This window comes from Amaranthus tricolor, chromosome 17, assembly GCF_026212465.1.
Source record: "Amaranthus tricolor cultivar Red isolate AtriRed21 chromosome 17, ASM2621246v1, whole genome shotgun sequence".
In the NCBI taxonomy this organism is placed as follows: domain Eukaryota; kingdom Viridiplantae; phylum Streptophyta; class Magnoliopsida; order Caryophyllales; family Amaranthaceae; genus Amaranthus; species Amaranthus tricolor.
In genome coordinates this window covers 12,795,175-12,820,206 of record NC_080063.1, presented here as the reverse complement: position 1 = coordinate 12,820,206, position 25,032 = coordinate 12,795,175, and the positions used below count along the sequence as shown (strand labels likewise).

At 30.6% G+C, this 25,032-nt stretch overlaps 4 protein-coding genes across 4 annotated transcripts; 1 reads left to right on the top strand and 3 right to left on the bottom strand.

Annotated features, from left to right (window-relative positions):
- Positions 1–3,762: 3,762 nt before the first annotated feature.
- On the bottom strand, positions 3,763–5,327 carry LOC130804305 (protein FAR1-RELATED SEQUENCE 2-like). Its single transcript, XM_057668694.1, has 2 exons — positions 4,465–5,327; positions 3,763–4,382 (listed from the first exon to the last, which is right to left on the bottom strand). Exons 1-2 carry the CDS (start codon positions 4,901–4,903, stop codon positions 4,216–4,218), a joined length of 606 nt encoding a protein of 201 aa, XP_057524677.1. The 5' UTR covers positions 4,904–5,327; the 3' UTR covers positions 3,763–4,215.
- A 3,284-nt stretch (positions 5,328–8,611) lies between these two features.
- On the top strand, positions 8,612–10,049 carry LOC130804445 (peroxidase 31-like). The gene has a single exon (XM_057668877.1). It carries the CDS (start codon positions 8,728–8,730, stop codon positions 9,709–9,711), a length of 984 nt encoding a protein of 327 aa, XP_057524860.1. The 5' UTR covers positions 8,612–8,727; the 3' UTR covers positions 9,712–10,049.
- Positions 10,050–18,350: 8,301 nt separating this feature from the next.
- LOC130803997 (heat shock cognate 70 kDa protein 2-like) lies at positions 18,351–21,542 on the bottom strand. The gene is made up of 2 exons (XM_057668263.1): positions 21,119–21,542; positions 18,351–20,261 (listed from the first exon to the last, which is right to left on the bottom strand). Exons 1-2 carry the CDS (start codon positions 21,330–21,332, stop codon positions 18,532–18,534), a joined length of 1,944 nt encoding a protein of 647 aa, XP_057524246.1. The 5' UTR covers positions 21,333–21,542; the 3' UTR covers positions 18,351–18,531.
- Positions 21,543–23,451: 1,909 nt separating this feature from the next.
- LOC130803757 (uncharacterized) lies at positions 23,452–24,464 on the bottom strand. Its single transcript, XM_057667956.1, has 3 exons — positions 24,269–24,464; positions 23,828–24,163; positions 23,452–23,777 (listed from the first exon to the last, which is right to left on the bottom strand). Exons 1-3 carry the CDS (start codon positions 24,462–24,464, stop codon positions 23,452–23,454), a joined length of 858 nt encoding a protein of 285 aa, XP_057523939.1.
- Between the last annotated feature and the right edge of the window lie 568 nt (positions 24,465–25,032).

Here is a 25,032-nt window from a genome sequence, read left to right as displayed (position 1 = left end):
TAAATGGTCAGAACTTTGGTTTAAGGGGTCAGAATTTTGTGTTTTGGCCTGAAGACTGTAAACTTTGATACATTAAAGATTATAAGTCGTAAAAAATAAACATTTGTAATTCACAAAATTTTTAAACTTCAAGGCTTTTCTATCTCATTCAACAAATTTTTCTAAGAAAAAATGAATTTCATTTATCTCTACAAGCTCATCATTCAACAACCAAGCTATTTTGTGTTTTGTTGATACCATAAATCAACAAGATAACAAAAAAATACATAAAGAAAAAATATTTAAAAAAGTTATACAACTAATAGGAAAAATGACAGATATTGACCTAACTGAACTTCGCTCAGCCTGGAGATCATTGACTTGAATCCACTACCAAAACATGTTTTTAAAGCTTAGATAGAAATAATTGAAAAGAATGTCAAGAAAATAGATCAAGTAATATTGATAATATATTATTTATAAATCTTATATCAATTTAACCAATACATAAATTAATATCTTTAAATATAGTGACAGATTTAGCGTGATGTTAGTAAAATTAGTTGACATCACATCAATTCAAAATAAAATCAAATATTACGTGTAAATACACTCTAAATGAGTTGATCAGTGTATTATCTTTTATACAGGTGATCAGGGATCAAAACCCAATATGTGTGATTTACTTAACTTGAAATCGGTCGTTATATGGTTATATACATAAGTTGAATGGTGTCAGTGGACAACATTAATTGGGCATAGGTCCACTTTAGATTAAGTTGATGTATATGATATTAATACCAATTTTTGTTATTACTTATTTTTTAAGTGAAGCAATGTCAATTGACATTATTAAATACATATCTATCCTTGTTAGTCGTCAATAAAATAAGAGAAATTAGAATATAAAATTAAATAGGTATGTAGTAGTTAACAATTTTTTGTTTGACTCTTGTGCGGAAATTTGATTATTATTATCTATATAAAAAATTAATTCATTTACTTTTCTATATGTAATTTTGCTGGGATTCTTTAGCATATAAAAAAAATAGCTAACCGATATTAGGTTGTGTTGAGTTGTGATACGTTAATCATGATCAAAACACGTATTGGCATGGAATCAATTAATCATAGATACGGAAATTAGGCATGTCAAGTCATTAAAAAAATAGTTGTAAGTGAAGTTTGGATCATAGAATACGCCATGTATTATGCTTATATGGAATTCTTTTCTAATTACTCATCCTAAATACAATTATTAGTCATGTTAGGTTCATCTTCTCTTACACATAAAATAGATGTATAATATCAAGGACATGTTATGAATTAGTCCAAAATTAAATCTACTTTTATTATTAAATATTAATTTTGTTTTGAAATATTTGCGATTAATTATGACATATTATATAAGAAAATTTCACTATTTGGTATGAGGGGTGTGGTAGTTAGTTTTTATATTGGTTTTTTGTTCGCTTTTGACTTGTTAGTTGGTCAAACAGTTAAAAAAAGTGTTTGGTAAATGGCTTTTAAGCCAGCTGAAAAGCTGGCTTTTAAGCCAAAATAAAAAGTTATTCCAGTTTACCTTTTTTTGTTGGTTTTTGGCTTGTTGACCCACTTTTTCACTAATAAACAGACAACAACCGATGTCTAAATTTACTAAACATATCCATAGACAGCTGGTTTTTCAGGCAACAAAAAAACCCACATTTCAACTAGTCAAAAAATCAACTAAAAAAGCCAAAATCCAATAACCAACGATTGCCAAAAGCCCATAATAGATCAATATTAGAATGGAACTAGAAAAATTATGATTATTTTTAGTTTTTATTTCTTGAGAATAGGTACAAATATACTATAAGTAATCAGGTCAAATGAAATAGAATAATTTTTATGCAGTATTCGCTGGAGGCTAAAAGTCTAGATAGCTAGAACCAATTTCATGCACCAACCATTTTGGGGTCCTCCATGTTTATGTGAAAACTGCTACACTCTTTAATAGATGTATTTCAAATCCATTTCATTAAATATCAATGTTTATTTATTATATTTTTAATGCCTATTTATATTATCCTTAATGCTTACTTATCGTATTTTTAATATCTGTTTTTAATATCTTAAATATCTATTTACATAATTTTTAATCCTACTTATATTATTTTAAAAAAATATATAATGGACCGATTCAATTAGAAATGATCTCTCAAAGAGACCGTTTCTCACAAGAATTTGTGATATGAAAAATGTTGTTCGGCAGGTGTTTAGAATTAGACCTGTATAATGGATTAGACCGAGCTTAAATCAAAACAAATTAAGTTCGGACGACCCTTGTTAAAAATTAAACGAGCTCTAACGGAACAGTCCCTCTCAACTCGCTCCAACCACACTTGATCCATTTAAAATTTTGTTCTTTTAAATTATGATCGAAATAAGCATGTTAAATCAACTAAAATGTCCTATAATTTCATTACTGGTTTTACTAGAAGTTTTGTATCATAGTTTAATCAAAAAATCAACTCGATTCTTAAACATCGCCACCCTTTTCATTTTATCGCCACCCTCCATTGAAATTATGAATTTGCCCTTGAATTTTAAAAAATTACGAATTTGCCACTGGACTTCAAATTTCTTATTTATACTCTAACCTCACTAAATAACTCCTTTACCACACTTAAAAAACAAAATTACAACATAAAATTTTTGGAGCTAAAGCTAAGAAATTCAATCCGCAAACAAATAATCGAGGTAATTTTTATTCGAATCGTATATTTTTATTAAAAAAAAGGAAAAAAATAAAATAAAAATTGGGTGAGACGCAAGAAATCCGCGACACGACCGCGGGTCAGTCGCACGAAACCCGCGACTCGACCGCAGCTCAGTCGCACGTTTTGGGCGACTGAGCCGCGCCGAGTCGCGGGTTTCGCGCGACTGACCGGTGGTCGAGTCGCGGATTTCGTGCGACTCACCCAATTTTATTTTTTTCTTTTTTTAATTAAAAATAATTATTATTAATTTTGTTTATATTATTATTATTATTATTATTATTATTATTATTATTATTATTATTATTGTTGTTGTTGTTGTTATTATTATTATTGTGATTGTTATTATTATTATTATTAAATTTTTATTTTTGTTTTAATTATTATATTTAATTTATTTTTTTAAATATTTTTATTATTATGATTATTATTATTATTATTATTATTATTATTATTATTATTGTTATTATTATTATTATTATTATTATTATTATTATTATTATTATTATTATTATTATTATCATTATTACTACTGTGATTATTATTATTATTATTAACTTTTTTTTATTCTTTTAAAATTATTTTATTATTTTTGTTGGTGATGTTGTTATTGTTATTGTTAGTAAATTTTTCTTTAATTTTATTTTTTAATATTGTTTTTGTTATTAGTGTTATGATTATTATTATTGTTTTTGTTATTATTGTTATGATTATTATTTTTGTTAATATTATTATTATTATAATGATTGTTGTTAATTTAGAAAAGTAATTACAATAATATTAATAATAAATATTTTGTTAAATTATATTTGTTGATAATGATTAGCTAATATTGTTGTTGCTAATTTATATATGTTGATAATGAGTAGTTAATTTATATATATTGTTGTTCATGTGGTTAATTTAACGTAATGTTTGATGATTTTTATTTATTAACAATAGTTAATTAAATTATCATAAATTGTAGTGAATGGCTGGTACTCACGGGAAAGGAAAGACTTTTTTTAGAAACTTGTTGAGCGGGAATAGTTCTAGGCCTACCCTGCCCAGAGGGGACGACCTTGAAATGATGTCGATATAAATACATAATCACCCAAATCTAACATACGGTTATGCTCAAGCTGCAACTTCTCCAAGGCAAAAATAGATACATGGTGATATAAAGGTCTAAAGAAATGATGTCGCAACAACCTTGAAAAAGAATTCATAGATTGCTGTAGCGCTTGTCGGATCCTAGCTTGCTGTTTGTTATCTGTGCGTGTGCCCTTTTAAACAGGGTGTCAAATGAGCTATTACCACTACCAAGATAATACTTGAAAGACGAGTGTTGACTTTCAACTCTGCTGGTAGTCTGGTTACCCATGTGTAAACATTCATTCGTCCATGCACGCACAAAGTTCTCTTTAAGTGGAATCTATGTTCCAGCCAAATATCGAACGACCTTTCTGTTTCTAACCGACCAGGTAGTCACAATCGATTACCATCTTTGTTCGAATTCGTCGAGTGTAGAACTTTCAACCAGGGGTTTCCATTGACTTTTCCTGAATACTTTGCCTTGTTGATTTTTTTTCCCGCCACACGACTTGTCCACCATATTATCAACGTCGTTGGCAATATGCCAAATGCATAACAAATGTCGCACATCTACATTAAACACAACATTGAACGTAATTAAGACATATTCAATAAAGAGAACGACAATAATTAATCAACAAAACTTTTTTACCTGGGAAGACATCACGAATAGCTGCAGATAAACCCTCATCTCGATCAGTGACGATGACTCTAGGAGTCTGAGCTGTGCCTAAAATATCTCTCAATCCCTGTAACACCCACGAATATGACACAGTCGCCTCATCTCGCATCAAACAGAACGCAACCAAGATGTGATTGGTTGGCGTCATTCCTATTACTTCACACAGTGGCCACTTTTGTTTGTTTTTTTTATACGTTGTATCTATCAACAAAACATACGACCACGTACGTATCATTTGGATAGAGGTAAGATTTGCAACTAATAATCTGCACAATCCCCCTTCACTATCCAAGTCTATCCAGACCACGTAATAAAGCTCTATGGCCATATAAAGACAGTGTTGAAGGGGAGTACTACCGTCCATCTCTTCTCTCCTTATTGATTGTCTAGCATTGTATATTTGATTCATACTAGTAAAAAACACCCAGAAAAATTTTCCCTAATTGAAGTCATGATAAAGGCAGGTTGCACTAAGCTGTCGTATGTGCTCCCGAATATCTACATTCATCCTATTTGCCCTTACATGACCATCTCTGTACACTAAAAACGAGTGGTTATGTCTACCTTTTTCCCCCGGACAAACCCTCACCGTCCAAGGTCTTTCTCCTGATTTACGACTACTTGCTACAATCATAAATTTACACTGACATGTTCTACTTTTAAAATCAGGTTGGGCAGCATTATCTAGGTTATGCAAATCACCCCTAATATTACTATAGCGGTGACATCTTAAATACAAACTAACTCTAGAACGTCCTTCTTTTTGTTTATAAGAAGCACTTGTAAATTGAAAACCAATTGTCAATGCTATCTCATCGGCCCAACTATGTAATTCATCTATGGAATCAAATTTCCTATCCGTAACAAATCTACCAGAGTAATCTACATTGTCTTCTAAATTTTCAAAGTCATGCAAATTTGAAATATGAAATAAATCATACATTAGATTATTAAAAAATTATACATACAAGCATTAATAATAAAAATATTCAATAATAAATAAAAATTATAATTTACTTTAATAATTAATATTAAAATAATAGTAATAAAAATTACCATTAATTAAAATTTATAATATACTTCAATAAATAATATTAAAATAATAACAATATAAATAATTGTAATAATAATAAAACATATTAATATTAAATAATAAGAAAATAATAATAAAAATATATAATTATAAATTATTTAAATAAACAATAACAAAATAATAATAATGTTAATAATACAAATTACTTATATTAATAATAATAATAATAATAATAATAATATTATTATTATTATTATTATTATTATTATTATTATTATTATTATTATTAGTAGTAGTAGTAGTAATAATAATATTAATAATAATAATTTACTACAACGTATATTAAAACATAACAACAATATAAATTACTAAATAAATAAAAAACTATTTATATAATTTACATAATAATAATAATAATAATTTTTTTTTAAAAAAACGGAGTACGCAAAAACTTGGGGAGTGGACCACGGAGGAGTCGCACAAAACGTGCGACGGGACCATGGAGGACTTGCACAAAATGGGCGACTGGACCACGAAGAAGTCGCAAATGTTCGACTCCTCCGTGGTCCAGTCGCCCAGTTTTTGCGACTGCAATTTTTTTTTTATAAAAATTACACCGATTCAAATCGATTAAAGTATGTACCGGATTCGATTCATAGTCGCTTTCGTTAGCCATAGTTAATCGATTCCAACTAACAGCTTGTTTAAAATCGAATAACGTTTTTAGAGAGATAGTACGGTGTTTGAATTCGTATATCATACAAGGGCGCTACTGAAAATTCAATATATATAGGGTTGCGATAAAAATATTCGAAATTACGTTTAAACTTTAAGTTTAATGTTTTTTAAGTGATAATAGTGTTATTAAGTGCGATTTACATTTGTTAACCAAGTTTTAAGTCCAAGGGCAAATTCGTAATTTCATTAGGAGGGTGGCGATAAAATGAAAAGGGTGGCGATATATAACAATGCCAAAATCAATGATAATCAAGGCCTATTTAGGGTTCGTATAGAACTCGTTTTTAGTTCACTTCATTATGTAAATAAAAGGTCTATTTGAAGACTAATTCCTTTAAAACTCGACCCATTTAAAGTGTACACAATTAAAAGACGAATTTGAATCTCTAACAAGCCCTTGACCCAACCCGTTACACGGGTCTATTTAGACTACTCCCTCGAACTCGGTGGGTTCGATATTCTCCTTAAAAATCAATATTAACTTTTTAATAGACTTTCTAAGCTCATATATTGACTCGTAATTCGTTTAATAAGCTTATAAATCGTGATTTCTAAGCCCTTTTTACTCTATCTATAGTTTTATTCAATCAAGATTTGGAGAAAAGGAAGAACATATATCATACGAATAAAAAAGAAAATCCTCAATAACTACAATAACTCATAACTCAGTTTTTTAGATTCTCAGCTTGTTATTAAAGTTTGAGTATCATTTCTTCACCATGGCAATATTCTTGTCCATGAATTATGATCCGCTGCACCACTCATAACCAAATTGTATTCTTCCCGGTCATTCAATGGGATAATAAAGTAACCAATTTTATGAAATTAATATGATTTTCAGGTAATATATGAGACCGTTTTATTATAAGATTTATAAAAAAATTCAAATTCAACAAATGAGTATTATATATCAAATTTGAATGTTTTAATTAATTTAATAAGAGTATTTAATTTAATTTGAATTTATCTAATAATAATAGGGTTTTAAAAGAATTTGTAATAAAATAATAGGTCATTCGAACTTGAAAGTTGAAATGATACAAAGAAATTTTTTACTACAACATGTATAAATGATGATAGCAAAATCCCACAATTTTACATTTTTTAATATTTAAGGTTTGAATAGAAGCAATGAAAACAACTTTATTAATACATACCTACAATAGCAGTCGGTTTTGAATAGATCTCTCTATTGAAAAATAACTCACATTTAATAAATAAATAATTAGAATTAGTTAAGTGTTTGATGGACTACTCTTCTGATTATCAGAACTATCATAGTATAGAATAAAATTTTGATCAATCTCTTCGGATTTATGTGGAGTCAAATCTTATCTTGTATACTCGATCTTACAAGCTCAACATTAAATTTATCATTGGATATTAAGATTTCTTAGCATATTCCACAACAAGGTTTTAAGAAATTGTTCCATTAACGTTAGGTATTGTTCATTGCCTTCAATTTCGACATATGATCAATCAAAACTTGCAATGGTGAATTGCCTCCGAGTAGTATACAAATTCACAACCTCAACTTTTATTTTTAAAAAGTAAGATATTTTTTTTTCAATTCAAATGCACTTCATAACAACATATACTATCACCAATCATAGTTGTAATTAATCGAGAAAATCTTAGTAAATAACGATTATTTGTAAATTTAATAAATTACTCTCATGTGGTAAGATGTGATAAGATGAAAGTTTTATTTTTTAAAATTATATTTTTTATTTTGTTTATTTTAATATAATTCTTTTTGTCTTTTTATTGTGATTTACAAATCACAGTTATTAATTAGGAATTTTTGCCATTTGATCTATTTTCTAATATAGAATTTATCATATTTTTTTTATATATCCTCATAACATTTACTATTTATATTCTCCTTTCTTTTTTATTATCTCGCTACTTCAATTTATTATATTTAATTTTGAACTTTTATATCATTTTGCAATAAGGCTAAATAATTAAAATAGTTCTCAAAATCTCAATATGTATCATATTCATTAATTCTTTGTCTTTTTAAATTTTCTTTCAAACAGTTCATTACGCAGTCTAATGCGTCTGTAGGATTATTTCTATTTAGAGTAACACACAATTAAAAAATTATAAAAATTTAATATTAAGAAAATATGCAACAAGATGAACAAAATAAAATCTCACATGATATATATTTTCTTGTAAAATATATGTAAAATGTCATAATATAATAAATAATTTAAAATTTTATTTTGACACAAATAAGTAAACAAATAAAATATATATTATAATAAAAAATATCATTTTCAATAGCAAATTTTCAAACTAAGTCTTATTATTCTCTCCTCCACACACGACAACCTAAAAAGCAAAAAACACCCACCACCTCCCCCACTCTTTACTTTAAAATCCCCATCATATCCTTATCTCTCCTTCCTTTTCACTCCACCCAATCTCCTCTTTTTTCTCTCTCCTCCTCTTCAATGGCTTCCAATTTCATACTCATTGTCTTACTCTCTCTCCTCTTCACTATCCCTTCCTCAGAATCTCGCCTATCTACAAATTACTACTCCAAATCATGCCCCAAATTCGAAGAAATCATGCAACATACCACAAAAACCAAACAAATCAAATCCCCAGCCACCGCCGGCGCCGCACTCCGGCTCTTTTTCCATGACTGTTTCGTCACCGGCTGCGATGCTTCGGCGTTAATCTCGTCCACTCCCTTCAACAAAGCCGAGCGTGACGCCGACATCAACCTCTCTCTTCCCGGCGACGGCTTTGACGTCGTTGTACGCGCTAAAGCGGCACTTGAGCTGTCTTGTCCCGGTGTCGTTTCTTGCGCCGATATCCTCGCCGTCGCAACTCGAAACCTCGTCTCAATCGTCGGTGGTCCGTACTACACTCTACTTCTAGGTCGCAAAGATAGTCTCATTTCAAAAGCGTCGTTAGTTTATCCTAACACTTTGCCTAAACCTACTATGTCAATAGATGAAATGCTCTCTATTTTTGAGCGTCATAATTTCTCTGCAAGAGAGATGGTTGCTCTTAGCGGGGGCCACTCAATAGGTTTTTCTCATTGCTCCGAGTTTGCTTCCGGGATCTATAATTATAGCTCAACTCAGGAATTTGACCCGACTTATAACCCTAGATTGGCTCAAGGATTGAAAAATGCTTGTGCAAATTACAAAAAGGATCCGAGTTTATCTGTGTTCAATGATATAATGACGCCTAGTAAATTCGACAATGTTTATTTTCAGAACATACCTAAAGGATTGGGGATCTTGGCTTCAGACAGAGTATTGTATAGTGATGCAAGAACTAGACCATTTGTAGATTTGTATGCACAAGATCAGAACGCGTTTTTCAATGATTTTGTTAAAGCTATGCAGAAATTGAGTCTTGTTGGGGTTAAAACTGGAAGACATGGTGAGATTAGGCGAAGATGTGATGCTTTTAATAATTAAAACTTGATCAAAAATAAAAATTCAAATAGTTTACAAAATTAAGTATAAACAAAGAGTTGATGATAATTTGTAATAATTTATTATTACATTTTTGAAGATATTATTATGTTTATTTTTTGATCTGGGAAATTTAATTTGTTTCTGGGTATTGTTTATACTAGTATTTGTATTAGATAGTAGTGAATGGAATCTATGTGTGTATTCGCATTGTTATTACAGCAAAGATTAATGTACACTGATTATTTATCATTGCTTCACTTTGCAATTAACGTTCTTTTAATTTATAATTTTTGTATTTATTTAAATTCAATAGAAATAAAAAGAAATTGTGTATTTGTGTTTATTTATTTGTTGCTTATTTGTACATTTGAACAAAATTTGATATATGTAAACTCTAATTCAAAATTTGACTCATGGGCACAAATTTCATAAAGGCGTGACCCCATGAACTCCTGATTTTCCTAAATTTTTGTCTATTTATGTTGATAAAATCTACGAAAATTAATACTAAAAATCTTACTTTTACATGCCTAGATTTTAAGAAATCTCTTTTTTATTGATCTTTAAAAAAATAAGGTATTTGTATTATTTTTCTCATTAAAGACTTTGTGAATTATATTGATTAGATTTTAATAGGAAAAATGACGTTAAATTCTTTCAAAAATAAATGTGATTTTAATTTTATTAATCAAACATGTAAAATAAAGTTACATAAACTTAGAAGGTTACAAAACATATGACAGGTTCAAACCTTTGTTTTACATACATCAAATTTAAACTTCATCATCGGGAACACCATATATCGAACATAATAACAAGAAGGTTTTGTATGTGAACTTGATATTAAATCTAGGCGACATGCTCTTTTCTAAAACATCATTTCCTCCCTACTACGATGCTTGGAAATAGAAACCGGAAATATATTTTGAAATACAAAGAATTACACTATATTCCTAGCATAAGGAATTTAGAACGAAATGAGAAAACTTAAGTGGAAGAAGAAACGAAAATTTACAATTGAGGATTGCAAATTCTCTATGTAAAGTGTTAGACAAGAAAAGAAATCAGAAATTACATGTATATTCCATGTACATCTCATGCTAAAAATAACTTACACATGCCTTCTATATTTATAGAAAGGTATACAACCATTCATGAAGTAATATGTTACTTCATGAACCGCAACATCGATTCACGAATCAATGTCGATATTAAATTAATTCATCCCAATAATTCAGTTAATATAACTATAGGTAGTTATTGCATAACTAACAAAACCGAATGAAACGAACATTGCAAAAACCAGCGCGAAAGTCACGGGCCGCGACCTGAACATATTCCAAAACAGAAACTTTGTCTTGAAATCTCGCAATCCGCAAAAATACTTTTGCACAAAATAACAATTTTGAAATACTGGGATATTTAACTTAATTAATAAATTAATTTAATTTAATTAATTATTATTTTCGATGACCATTATACGCTCTAAATGACAACAAAGATTAAGTTTTCATTGAACTATAAATGAGATATATATTATATACAACGTAATTACTCAACGTGGGATTTTATAAATTAAATTTAATATTGTATCTAAAATTCTAAATATTTGATATCGAAAGCATTTGCTTGGCTATGCCACATGTCAATATGTTAAAGAGCATTAATGAACACAATTAACCAGCTTTGTTCAAGAGTTAAATAATGTAGATAAGAAAATAAATTATTTAGTAATTTTTTTAAAATAAAATTATTTAAATGAGATGATTAATACCAAAAAATGTGAATTTAGTTAATAACTAATTTTTGAACAAGAGGTTGAAAAGTGAAAACTATAAGGAATTGTGTATTTAAGATTTTTTGTTGTCGGCACTTGGCACCCAAACTTCATAAATTCACTACTATTCCAAGTTTCAGAGGTCTGGTTTTTTTAAGAAAAAATTAAAATTTTTACAAGTTAATCACTCAAAATGATATTCTTTTAATTAAAATATATATTATCTTTGAGTATTATCTAATTCTTAATATCAAAAAATGTGAATTTATAGTTGATATACTCCTATAATTTATGAATTAAAGGTTGAAAGTTAAAGTATAGGGGTGTTTTGATGTTAGCTTTTATATTAGTTTTTTAATTTGCTTTTGACTGTTATTTTGTTGGTTGGTCAAACAACAAGAAAAATATTTAAATAAACTACTTCAATTAGTTTTTCTTGCTTTTGGCTTATTGAACAACTTTTCCTCTAATAAATAGCCAATTACTAATATCTGAATTTACCAAACATCTTCATTAACAATTGACTTTTTCGACTTAGTTAAAAACCAACAAAATACGGTTAATATTTTCAACTGCCTGTCTTGCTTTAAGAGTTGCATAGTTCTGCTAACTGCTTAGTGTAAAACAGCTATGTTGAAGTTGTAATCAATTTCCGTCATAATTAGCACTTCAAAACAGGTCGGTGAAGTTGGAAGATCCTTCAATCTTGGGTTCCTAATGTTCACTTTGTCTCTCTCTTCCACATTAATATAAAAGTATTTGACAATAAATTGATCTAAATATTTAAATTTGCACTTTATTAATATTAAAATATCAGTTTTAGATAAAATATTAAAATTGACATCTTAGATATTAAAAGGCTTTTTTATGTGAACATATGTTTCTGTCACAAAAATTCTTATATTTTATTTTGATCATAACTCAAAATCTTATTTCAAATCTCATTCATACAATAAACTTGTTTTTGATTACAATATGAAGTACATTTCTCTGATTTTTCCTTAAATTACTATTTCCTCCTCTATTTTGAATTGGTCACAATGTGCTCCCTCTGTTCCATTAATTTGTATTATTTATCATTTTAGTCCCTCTCACCTTACTTGCATTATTATTATTTTTAGTCCATGACCCATTACTTTCTTTAAATTTCATTCATACTATTTAACTTTCTTTTAATTCCATCAACACAATTTATTATCTCATATATTACATTTATCTAACTTTTTTCTTTAAAAACCGCCATTTTCTCTTTAATTCAATCCAAATGGAACATTGAAGTATAGTACTCCCTCCGTTCTTTTAAATTTGTCTAATTTAAGTTTTTCACACTTATTAAGAAAAAACAGAATCTTTTATTATAGTGGATATTATTTTAATTAGATGGTGGTGTAAAATAATGATTGTATTGAAAGTATGAGGGAGACAATTAAAATAAATAAAATTTAAAAAACAAAAAAATGAGTGAGAGAGTGAATATACTAGAGAAATAAGGGAGTGAGAGAGAGAGAAATGAGGGTATATTAGGGAAAAAAATTTCCAACAATAAAAAGTATTCTAAAGTGGACAAATTTTTAAAACTACCCGTTATAGTAAAGTGGACAAACTTAAAAGAACGGAGAAATTATATATTAAGACAATTTAATGATATCTCGTATGAATATTATAGATTTTATCTTCTAATTATATCTAAAAACATTAATTAAAGAGAACTCAGGGCCGGGTAGTACTTCCTCTTTCACCCAGTTCAATGCACTAATTCAATCCTTAATATTAATATTTCTAGTTATGTGTAATAAAAAATTATAAAAATTTGAATAGTAACTTTTACAATAAGATGAATAAAACAAGATTTCATTTGAATATGTTTTAACTTATAAATTAAAAACTAATCAGAAATTAAAAATAATATGAAATGGAGAAATCCTAAAGCGAAGCGTAAACTATTAGAGATTTGTGCGGTCTACAGTTGTTGACATGCTGTACTAATAATTATTGTAGCTGTTGGCTATAGGAAAGTGTACGCGGAAACAAGAGTACAAGACCTTTCCTTTTGTTTGTTTTCATGGAAGATGCAATTTATCTACGGTGGATAACTTAAGAAAATTTGACAAAATAAGTTTAATCTCTTAAAAATTTCGTAAAAGAGTTTGGGATTATTTATTTTCCAAATAAGTTTCTCTCAACTCGAATCTAAAAAATGAGATTGTTTGTTGTTACTAATAGCAGGCGATTGCTACGTTGATTTTTTGACTCTATTTAATAATGACCTACGTCTTGCTGCTAACGGCACATATGCAAACAAAATATTTTGCTAGTTCTTCTCCAATTTAGTTTATTCATTTTCTACCTAAATTAAAATCGACATTTCTTTCATTAAATAACTTCATATAGTTCTCAAACATCTCCTTTCAATTTAATCCTTGTAAATTCATTTGGGATAAACTTTGATTGTTTAAAGGTATAATTTTTTTATTAGTTTTAAAAGTTAGGGCAAATTATTTCCATTCCATACTCCTCTATAGATTCTGAAGCTATGTTTTGGAAGACTAGATTAGTTTTGGGCATATGCATATTGCTAGTAGTTAACTGATTTATCAATTTCATGCTTGCTTGTTTAAGGGAAAAAAATTTATAATAACTTGTTTTAGGGCAATCAATTTTTTGCTTGTTTATTCATCTACAAATTGTTGGTTGATGTTGTTAATTATTGTTTTAGGCATAATTTTTGCTTTATTAATTGAGCTTAGCATTAAGCTGATATTTACGTTTGATTTTAATCATATTTTAGATATAATTTAGAATATAGTGTTCAGGTTTTGCTGTCTTGGTTTTAGAATTTTTCTTTAATTACATAATAACCTTTAAAACAGCGCGACAAACCCAAATATACTAAGTCTACTATAAGGACGGTTCACCTAATAACATACTCTAAGCTTGGCCTTCTATAAATAGATATTGAGCCAAACTAGCAAAAAATATTATAAGGTTTGTGTTCATCAAAGTTGAGTTTGCATTACAGATTTCCTTAGCTTCCCAACAAAATCTTAACATAAAAAACATCTAGTCATCTACACTTCCTTAATGATCACCATATTCCCCGATTTGATAAGCCAAGTACAAATTAGAAAACCCATCAAATATAAGCAATACATTACATTCCTATATGTTCTTATTTGATGATATAGCGTTCCATAACTTTTACAGCAACCTGCAAAAACAATCCCACCTAATGTCGAGGAGTCCGCTGCTCAGCCTGACTAATGAGAAGCCGAGCTCATCCTCACTAATGGACATGCATTTTCTAAATGAGTTTGATGTATCCTCATTTCCACAGGACAATGCAGGACCATCATAACCAATTGTGCAATGCAATCACCCCATTGCAAGAACGTCACGTCAAAACCTTATATATATATATATATATATATATATATATATATATATATATATATATATATATATATATATATATATATATATATATATATATATATATATATATATATATATATATATATATATATATATATATATATATATATATACACACTACAAATAACCATCGAATTGGCGACAACGCATTTCGTCGCCATTTCATAGCTAAACGGTCAAAAAGTAGGCCGGGCGACAGGCTGGCGACGGGATCCGAGGTGGTCGCTATTTCTTTCGTCGCTAATCTCAAAGTGGACGCGCTTTCCTCGCCAAAAATATCGGCGACCATTACCCGTCGCCACGCTGGCGACCACCTCCTCCTAGCTGTTTGGCGACCACCCATTCGTAGCTGTTACGTCGCCAGCATGGCGACCACATTTTCATAGCTGTTTGGTCGCCCCTTTTTTTAATATATATATATATATATATATATATATATATATATATATATATATATATATATATATATATATATAGAGGATTAAGGTATATAGAAAAACAATAGCCTGTTGTTAGTAATAGCGGATCATTGAATCTAAGTCAAGGGTAGTCACCACAAGCGGGTGATTATTGGGCTGATTTTTTAACTTGGAATCAATAATCGCCTAATAACAGTGAACAATATCATTCCCTAGGCTCAGACCTGGAGACACTTATTTTGAGAAATAAAATTTTTCTAAATTCACTTTGGAAATTTTTTTAAGAAAAAGAAACTTATTTTGTCCACATTTCTATTATTGAATAAAGCTAGTCAAGGGAAAATTTGAACAAAATGACAAAAAAGTACTAAAAAATCCCAAAATAGGTAAACTTACTTTCCAAAATAATCTCCAAAACTAAATTAGGGATTGTTCGCTATAACTAATAGTTGGTGATTTTTAGTCTAACTTTTTAACTTTTTGATCTCCAAACCCAAAATTTTTTTAAGGTATATGGGAAAACAATCGTTCGCTATTAGTAATAGTAGATTATTATACATGAAAAAAGTCAACAACGATCAAAAAATTAAAAAAAGTCAACCCGATTGTCCCCTATTTGTAAGAGCGGGTGACTGTTTGGCTGACTTATCTCCTGATCAGTTTTAGTAATTGCCCACTGTTACTAACAACAAACAAATTCCTTATTTAGAAATGTACTGGAAGTGCTTATTTTGGGAAATATGTTTTTCTCATACATAATTTGAGAATATTTTTAGAAAAAATGCTTATTTTGTTCAAATCTTTTTGTCGTGGCTTGTGGTTGTTAAATACAACAGGGTCTTGAACTAGTTCAGTTCGAAAAATTTGAAATATATAAGATTAATAATAAAAAAAAACACAAAATAAGAGCAAAATTAACTTATTTCCAAATATAAGCACCTTCAGTCCAAGAGTTCAGGTTCGGTGCTGCTCGCAGTTAGTAACTGCAAACAGAGGCAAATTGGTCAAAAAAAGTCAACTAAATTGTTCTCACTTACTAAGTGCGAACAAAGGAAAACCTGGTCAAACAGGGTCAACCAGGGTCAACTCCTTGGTCAAACAGAAGGTTGACTCTGTTTAATTAGGCTCCTCAGTTCGAACTTAGGAAGAAGCTACTGTAGTTAGAGACATACTTGTTCGCACTTACTAACTGCGAACATGTGATTTGGTCAAAAAAAGTCAATAATCTTGTTCGCAGTTAATAAGTGCGAATAGCTTCTTTGGCTTTTTTTGAATCAAATCACTTGTTTGCAGTTCGTAAGTGCGAACAGACCCATACCTCAAGTTTAAGATTTAGGCGCTTATATTTGAAAATAAATTAATTTTGCTTTTATTTAATGCTTTTTTTATATATAACTAATCTTATTCATTTCAAATTTTCTTCAATTCGAAGGATTGGGCTGGATCATGATGTGCCTAAGTGAATTTTATCTATGTTGCTTGGTCCTCCAAATTTTGGTTTTTTTATATGCTTATCATTAATAGTGGATCTATGTTTTATGTATCAAGTGGGGTATAAATAAATTTATAGTGGGGCATAGTTGTATTGAAAGTAAATTTTATGAGAGAAGTAAAAGTTAACCTAAGAACACAACTATTATGGCTCGCTCGAATTAAATGTAAATATTTAAGAAGGAAAAAAGTCAAATTAATCAAACAAAGTTAATTAGAGATACAAATAAAATAATTCAAATAGTTGTTTAAGAGATAGAATGAGAGTAAACTACAAAAGATGAATATAAAGGAATATTTCCCTCATCTGGAACTAATTGCTATTTTATCCAATTTTCATTACTTGCTAACTGATCGCTTTATCATCTATCTAATTAAGTTTGTTTTCCATTACTTCCTATTTAGATGCGGAATCCCATTTGGTCGAACCAGTTTGGGCAACTCATACTTTTTGGATGTAAAGGGTACTTGTTTATTGTAGGTGTGACTTTTGCTGATCTTCATAGGGCCAGAGTTACATAGAAGAATACTCTTATCTTGGCATTGTGAACGTTGCTTGTGTTAGTAAAGCATGTTCGAGCTAACTTACCCTATGACTGTGCACTACACTCCTGCAGAATTCAAACAGCTAGTTTCCTTTGTCTACACGAATTCCCGATGATGCGAAGATTGAAGCTTATTGTGACGAAAAGGAAACCGTCCTTGAAATCATTGTCCCGAAACAACATATACTTGATGAGCATGAAGTCGAAGATTGTCTTACGCCTTCTCCTTTGGTTTGAACTTTGAGATAGCTTTATTTTGGCTGGCATTAGGTCCAAATATATAAATTTTACGTTAACTTTCCCAAAATTCTTATAAAGAGATACACTTGTAAGAAACTATCTTTCTGTTAAACGAAACTATCTTTCTGTTAAACGATCTCAAAAAAAAAGTTTATGTTCTTATAATATCTATTGGATGACCTATTTTAACCCTTATGCGGATCTCTCGATCAAACCATCTCATTCAACAATCAGTCCACTCGAGTTCACATCAAAACACCAGCTTTAAAGCAGAAACATTAAGGAGTTGGTCGCCTAAGATCACCCCAGATTGGATTGTAAAATGTTAATGTAGTAAATTAAACTGTTAGTTGACTAAATGATCAAATAAATCACATTATTCTTCGCTTCTCAAAAAATAGTCAATTGGACACACTTTATTTATCAACCTTCTATACTTAACTCCAGATTCAAAAGTTGAATTAAGGTCAACTTAAAATCAAATTTAACAATATAAGTTCTATTTAGAAAAAAAAGACTCATAAAAATTAAAATTTTTACTAAGGTCTTCAGAATTCACATGTATGTTTACACCATGTCAAGCAATATTGGTCCATTGAGCAAATAGTATGTTGCCAAATCAAAGAAATGATGGAATGCACACAAAATCGAATAAAAATTTTAAAAGATAACCCTAATCACAAGAGGAAACATCAATAGACTCGAGCCAAAAAACAGAAGCATAACAGAAGCAAATACAAAAATCTGTCTTCATATTAATCAATCCATCGGGGATAATGCAGCACAACGCTCATCATAAAAACAAACATGGCTGCATTGTGTTACAATTCTAAATAGAAAGTAGTTTTAAATGCTTAATAGTAAAACAAAAATCAAGAATCCCAGAAAAACCTTCCGGAAATGGACATACAGAAACTTAATCGACTTCCTCGATCTTGGGACCAGGGCCAGATGCAGCAGGGGGTACTTCATCATCCATGGGAACACCAGCCTCACCTCCCGCACCCTGGTACATCTTTGCAATGATGGGGTTGCAGATACTCTCGAGCTCCTTCATCTTGTCTTCAAACTCATCAGCCTCAGCAAGTTGGTTGCTGTCGAGCCATTGGATTGCATTGTCAATGGCTTCGTCAATCTTCTTCTTGTCGTCTTCTCCAAGCTTAGAGCTGATCTTTTCATCTCTTACGGTATTTCTCATGTTGTAGGCATAGTTCTCTAAAGCGTTCTTTGCCTCAACCTTCTTTTTGTGCTCTTCGTCTTCAGACTTGTACTTCTCTGCCTCTTGAACCATCTTCTCAATCTCTTCCTTTGAGAGTCTACCCTTGTCGTTCGTAATGGTAATCTTGTTCTTCTGCCCTGTGGTTTTGTCCTCAGCAGAGACGTTCAAGATACCATTGGCATCAATGTCAAAGCACACAGTAATCTGAGGGACACCTCTAGGGGCTGGAGGAATGCCAGAGAGCTCAAATTTACCCAACAAGTTGTTGTCCCTGGTCCTGGTTCTTTCTCCTTCATAGACTTGGATCAACACACCAGGCTGGTTGTCAGAGTAAGTTGAGAAGACCTGCTCCTTCTTGGTAGGGATAGTGGTGTTCCTAGGGATAAGGACAGTCATAACACCACCTGCAGTCTCAAGACCAAGAGAGAGAGGAGTGACATCAAGAAGCAAGAGGTCTTGGACCTTTTCGTTTCCTTCACCACTCAAGATAGCGGCTTGGACAGCGGCACCATAAGCAACAGCCTCATCCGGGTTGATACTTTTGCAAAGCTCCTTACCATTGAAGAAATCTTGCAACAACTGTTGAACCTTGGGAATTCTAGTGGATCCACCAACAAGAACGACATCATGGACAGAGCTCTTGTCCATCTTGGCATCTCTCAAACACTTCTCAACTGGCTCCATACACTTTCTGAACAAATCCATGTTCAATTCCTCAAAACGAGCACGAGTAATTGTTGTGTAGAAATCAACTCCTTCGTAAAGAGAATCAATTTCAATTGTGGTTTGAGCAGTGGATGAAAGGGTTCTCTTTGCCCTCTCACAAGCTGTCCTCAACCTCCTAAGAGCCCTAGGGTTACCACTAATATCCTTCTTGTGCTTCCTCTTGAATTCCTGGACAAAGTGGTTGACCATTCTGTTGTCAAAGTCCTCACCACCAAGATGTGTGTCTCCAGCGGTGGCCTTCACTTCAAAGATACCCTCCTCAATGGTAAGGAGAGAAACATCAAAAGTTCCACCACCAAGGTCAAAGATAAGAACATTCTTTTCACCGACACTTGTGGCCTTCTTGTCAAGACCATAAGCAATAGCAGCAGCAGTGGGCTCATTGATGATACGCATAACATTCAAGCCAGAGATGACTCCAGCATCCTTGGTAGCCTGACGCTGAGAATCATTGAAGTATGCTGGAACAGTGACAACAGCATTCTTCACAGTTGAACCAAGGTAAGCCTCGGCAATCTCCTTCATCTTGGTAAGAACCATGGAGGAGATTTCCTCAGCAGCAAACTGCTTCTCCTCACCCTTGTAGTTGACAACAATCATGGGCTTGTCACCAGGACCTGAAACAACCTTAAACGGCCAATGTTTCATGTCACCCTGAACAGAGGAATCACTGAATCTCCTTCCAATCAACCGCTTGGCATCTGTTTAAATCATGGCCCAAATAGACGTAAGATAATGACAGTTGCATGAATCAAACATCCACTAACAGAACACTATAATACTTTATAACGTTAGATCTAAGCTTTAAAATTGATGAACACGATTTCTAATAGAAACAACCGCTACTTGACTACATAATCGATCATATAAGAGATTGTAGATACATAATTTGATGTAATGAAAACTAAAAAGCCTAACCAAATCAACATAAGGAGGTCTCACGAAAAATCTTAACTTATATTTCCACATAAAAAGGATATGTTTACAAAAGCATCACCAAATTGTCAACTACAGGAGGTCTCACACCAAATTGTCCATCAAGTTTCAATGATTCATTCAGTATGAAAGACTTTCAAAACTTACGAGTTCAGCACAAAAGTATCACAAAACATAGCATCATCGCATAATATAAGCTCATTTACTCTTCTATATGCAACCAACGCAAACCAATTATTTACTTAACCACATAAGAAGTACGATACATCAAGAGTTAAGACTACTTCCAATTTATAATCATGTAACAACCAATATCAATGTAGATCCAGGAAACTCAACCTCAAAACAAAAAAGTAAATGTAAATATCAATTCAAAATTCAGATCTAGGTTAATTTTATATAATGAACCTTAACTAGATCGCAGACATAGCAGCAGTACTAGATCTGAAACTACAACTTCAGATCACAAACATAGATCTTGTAACAATCGAGATCCAAGCCGTCTAAAAAGATACAAACAGAAATCCAATAATGCAGGCTAACAAAAATCAGAACCAAAACAAAAATAACAGATCTAAACTCGCAACGATTAAAATGAGAAAAGAGGAACCAGAAAACTCACCAAAAACGGTGTTAATAGGGTTCATAGCGACTTGATTCTTAGCTGCATCACCGATCAACCTTTCGGAGTCGGTAAAAGCAACGTAAGACGGCGTCGTCCTGTTACCCTGGTCATTAGCAATGATCTCGACACGATCGTGTTGCCATACTCCTACACAAGAGTATGTAGTACCAAGATCGATACCGATCGCTGGACCTTCACCTTTACCAGCCATTATAGACTTGATTTAAGAGAAGGAATCTAGAGAAAGAATGAGAGGAATGGGTTTTGGAAATAGGGTTTCCGAAAATTTGGAAAGAATAATGAGTTATTGGTAGTGTGAGAAAGAGCGAGCATTTATAAGGGGAAAAAATTACAATTCTAGAATGTTCCTGATTTGCAAATGCCAGCGAATGTGTGAAACGAAAGGCTGTAGGAAGTTTACAAGGAAGGCGCTTGTATGTAAAACCAATTAGAATTTTCTTCTTTGATTTTTTCAAATAAATAAAATAATTACCTATTTTTTTATTTGTTTATTGGCCGACATTGACGATTTTTCCAACTGTCTAATGTATTTTCATATAAGTTTGGAATATAGCTCCAATTATATATATTTTTTTAAATAGTCATAAATTAAGATTCATGATTAAGACTCTAGGTAAAATAAAAAGAAAAATTTATGGTAAATAATATAATTTTTTGTTAATTTTTTTATAATGATATTAAATTTTTATTAATCATGAATAACACCAATTTAAGGGAGTTTTTTCCTACAATAATACCAACTTTAATTTAATATAATTTATCAATTTTTTTGTCATATAATCTCTTATAATTTGATTTTTAATATGTTAAGAATTCTAAAAAAATACTCTTCTAAGTTATTATTTATGTTTAATCAAAACTTAATATTATTCCTAAGCTGATATTATTTATGGTTAATCAAAAATTAATATTATTATAGAAAAATAAGCAAAAGATTGTATTAATTTTGATAATTTTTTTATTTTAAAATTATATTTCAAATATGTTATATAGACTACGATCTATACGAATTGTTTGTGGTTCTGACATGAGAGTATTACAAGACAAATTATATTTCGAGAACAAACTTTGTTGATTTGGCATTGCAAAATGTTGAGCATAGGCTCAATTTCATCTCCCTTTGTAACCAACACTTATTTCTCAGTTTGATTTTTCTTGATTTAACGATTAAGTTATACAAATTTTTAAACACAAATTCTCATGAGAAACGGTCTTTTTGAGAGACTATTTATAATTAGGTCGGTTTATTATATATTTTTTAAAGTATTATAAGTATACATTAAAAATGATGTAAGTAGACATTTAAGATATTGAAAGTAGCATTAAGGATACGTAAGTAGCATCAAGGATAATGTAAGTAGGCATTAAAAATACGATAAGTAGACATTAATCTTTAATTAATTGGGTTTGAGATACGTCTCTCAAAGAGACGATCTCTCAAGAGACTAGCTGTTTCTTAAATGACACGGTCTTATCGTGAGACGTGCCTCATACTTGAGCTAAATAGGCCAATAATAGAAATTTTTAGCTTAATAACCTTTTATATAGACTCGTCACACGGTGAGACGGTCTCATATAAGAGGGATCGTAAAATTTGTTATATTAATATTAGTTTTTGTTATCTGATCAGACTAAATATTATTTTGTAAAAATATCAAATGCTATGTTATTGGTTTATAGAGGTGAAATTTAATTTAAAAGTTTATTTCTTGAGATTTAAATGATATCGACAGCAATAAAATAAAATTTTATTGCTCAGAGCATCCTTACTCATAACCTAAAAAAAAGGTCATCTTACTATTTCACAACTTTTCTCCCTCCTAAAAATTTATCTTTCAACCTAATTTTATTAACAATAACCTTTTTTAAAGGGTCATCATCCTCTCTTTCTTACTTTTTTTCAACCCCACTATAATTTCTTTCCCTTAATTTATCTAACATTTATCTTTATTTTTTTTTAATAATATTTTTATGTACAAAGGTAATATAATTTTTTATTTGATTAAAATAGATCTACTTTTTTATTAATTAAAAAAATTATTCTTTCAATAAAACAAATATTTTTTAATAAATATAAATGTAGACATGAATAATAATTAAGGAAAATTTGTTAAATTTATAAAAAGATTACAATGCGCATACATATAATAAATATACAAATTAAAAACAATACATAATTAAGACATTAAATAATCAAACCATCTACTGACGATTGTAATTTTGAAAGTAATGTCCAAATTGAACCATCATATCAGCTTCCCATGGCTGAAGATTTTCCTTTTTGCTTAATGTTTGATAGATCTCCCAATTCATTCGATATTCTTCCATTTGAAGTTGTTTTTTTTTCGAGCTTCTTTTTGTTTTTGAAGTTCTGTCTTCTCCATTATTTCTGAATTAAGTCGAAGACTCTCTCCAAATGCACTCAAAGCTTGAATTGATTGATCTACAACCATTTTCCCAGTCATGCGAGCCTTAGCCTTCTTCAAACCCTCAAGGCGAGTAGATGATCCTCCTTGAGGTTCACTTGTTAGTGGTTCAGAATCTTCTTTCGTCCTTGATCTTTTCCCACTACTTTCACTACTAACACCACCAGTTGGTTGTTGATCCAATCGTTTTTCTTGATTACTTTTTACCACTTGTTATACTTTCCTAAAATTTTCCATTGCTCAATCAAGTTAAAGTTACCGTGTTTTCTTTGATGGAGTAAATGTGCTTCTTTAAGCACATCTTCGTCACTCATGTCACTCTTCTTCTTCCTAAGAGCCTCGTCATAACTTCCATACCACTTCAAACATGCGGGAGCAACTCTATCCCAATGACATTTAAGCATGTTGGCGGTTCTTCGTGCGATCAGATGGGGTCGTTCCATCCTCGCTGCTTCATAAGCTTCCTTATCTTTTTGCCACCTCACTCTTATCTTTTGGTTGGTGCTCACAATTGGATCTGTACTTGTGTTCATGACTGAGCATACGAGAGCAATATGTTCAATCAAATCCCAACTTTTCTTTGAAGGTATAGGGGCTTCATCATTAGGATGTTGTTAAGATAATTGAACTAATTGAGTGAAGCTCGGTGTTGAACAAAATTGTGAAAGTAGATCTTGAAATGATGGTTGGGTGTAGAGACTAGCATCAACATGATGAACATAATTTCCTTCATCTTCACCGTATTGATCATCTTGATCATTTCCTTCATTTTCCTCATCATCATCATCATCATCATACTCCAACTCATTTTCGTCTAAACTTTCATCCCTTATCGGAGTTGAATAGTTATCAATATTAGAGTTGACATTGTAAGATTGATGGTGGTGGTGAAACATAGTTTGAGAATTTTAGGTATTTTTTTAGGAACATAATAAGATGAATTTGGGATACTTTGAGAAATATAGTAAGAAGAATTTGGAGTATTTTGAGAAAATGGAGGATTGAATGGAGGATTTTGATACTCAATTTGAGCACTTTGATTGTTAGAAGATTTTTTTCTTGTTTTTTTTTTTACTTTGATTTCTTCCATAATTTGGGTTATTTGAATTCATATTTTATTTTGGAATTATTGAAATGATTATTTTGGTATTTTTTAACAAAAAAAGTACGAAAATAAGAAGAAAATATGTAAACATAAAATTATGTCAAAAAATATCAATATGGGTCTCATTTTATAGATCTCGAAAAAAATATGTCCGTGGGTATAATTTTTTTAAAAAAAATTATTTAAATACAAAAATAGCCGTTAATTACAAAAAACGAATATTTTTTTGCAGCGAATCACAAGCGGCCAGCTGGCTTTGGTACAACACGCGTGTCAGGGGCATGCAGGGGGCAGCAGACTGGTTTTTTCAAGGCCCAATCAAATCGCAACTGGTGCCAAATTTTTTGAAAAAAAATTGA